Raw genomic sequence first — 1,620 nt, 5'->3', positions numbered from 1 at the left:
GTACTTCAGGTAGTCCTTATATACAGGGGTTCAGCTATAGATAGGTGTAGTGTAGGTGTAGGTACTACAGGTAGTCCTTATATACAGGGGTTCAGCTATAGATAGGTGTAGTGTAGGTGTAAGTACTTCAGGTATACCAGAGTTCATCTATAGATAGAGTGTAGGTGTAAGTACTTCAGGTAGTCCTTATATACAGGGGTTCATCTATAGATAGGTGTAGTGTAGGTGTAAGTACTTCAGGTAGTCCTTATATACTGGGGTTCATCTACAGATAGGTGTAGTGTAGGTGTAAGTACTTCAGGTAGTCCCTATATACAAGGGTTCATCTAGAGATGGATGTATAGTGCTGGTGTAAATACTCCAGGTACAGGGTGTCCCACGAAACATGACAGTTGGTGAATAGTTTAGAATGTCTTTTTCCATTATTTGTTCAGTTGTTTGATACCTAAGATCAATAAAAATATTATATGGGAGTCATGTTATATTAAAATTGATTTCAAAGTAAAATATAATTAAGCAAAAGATTTGTTTAACTAAAAATAACTATCTATTAAATGTAATGTTTCGTGGGACATTCTGTAGTCGTGACTTCTGTTTCAGGGGTTCAATTCGCAAAGACGCGATTTTACATAGTTTCTAACAACCCTTTTTAGTAAAGCTTTCGGTTTTTTACTGAACAAACACTGTTACTTAACTAACATATGTGTTTATTATCCATAATTAAAAAATCATATTTAATAGTTAATTTGAGAATTTAAATGACACTTTTATCCATAAATTGACTGTCCTAATGTATATTCCTAAGTATATGACATTTCATTTTTTTTAGTATATGGTGAATTTTACTGGATTCTTGAAAGCAGTAGAGGCCAAAATAAAGTCAACAGGTTTGTATTTCTGACTAAATTCCTTCTAAAGAGGACGGCCTCTTCATCAATATGCCTTAACCAGGAATTGTACACTCATTGGGGGTAGTCCTTTTTCATAAGGACNAGGGCCCCGAAGGAATTTGAAGAAAAAAATGATTGCCCTCGCTTTTGTTATAGTCTGAGATTTATTTTTTATTCAACCCATCCGGATTCAAAATATCGGCAGTAGATGTAATTTTTCAATATTTAAATCTTACTTGGACGTAATTTCAGGCAAATACGAGGAACCTGTAAAAAATGCCGAAATTCAGCGAAATGTTCTAATTCTTGCAGAAATTGAAAAGGTCATTATTATATAAGGTATTTAGATAGCCACAGTTAGATATAAACAAACTCTTTATCATTTTTTAATTGAGTCTGATCATATTTGGTTCTCTAACAGAACATGAAGTATATTTGGTTCTCTAACAGAACATGAAGTATATTTCTTGGTTCTCTTACAGAACATGAAGTATATTTAGTTCTCTAACAGAACATGAAGTATATTTGGTTCTCCAACAGAACATGAAGTATATTTGGTTCTTTAACAGAACATGAAGTATATTTGGTTCTCTAACAGAACATGAAGTATATTTAGTTCTCTTACAGAACATGAAGTATATTTGGTTCTTTAACAGAACCTGAAGTATATTTAGTTCTCTAACAGAACATGAAGTATATTTGGTTCTCTAACAGAACATGAAGTATATTT

The 1,620-nt window shown here is 32.7% G+C and overlaps 1 protein-coding gene across 1 annotated transcript in view; it reads left to right on the top strand.

Annotated features, from left to right (window-relative positions):
• LOC111715529 (E3 ubiquitin-protein ligase FANCL) overlaps window positions 1-1,620 on the top strand; it is a gene marked incomplete in the record, with an annotated part of 6,550 nt that overhangs the window by 1,282 nt on the left and 3,648 nt on the right. The window contains 2 exon segments of the mRNA XM_023490866.1: window positions 830-887; window positions 1,143-1,213. Coding sequence (XP_023346634.1) covers window positions 830-887; window positions 1,143-1,213 — 129 coding nt within the window.

The sequence above is a fragment of the Eurytemora carolleeae genome, unplaced genomic scaffold (genome assembly GCF_000591075.1).
Source record: "Eurytemora carolleeae unplaced genomic scaffold, Eaff_2.0 scaffold1782, whole genome shotgun sequence".
Classification (NCBI taxonomy): Eukaryota; Metazoa; Arthropoda; class Copepoda; order Calanoida; family Temoridae; genus Eurytemora; species Eurytemora carolleeae.
Note: the sequence above shows the minus strand (reverse complement) of the source record. Positions and strands in the feature narration are given on the sequence as shown.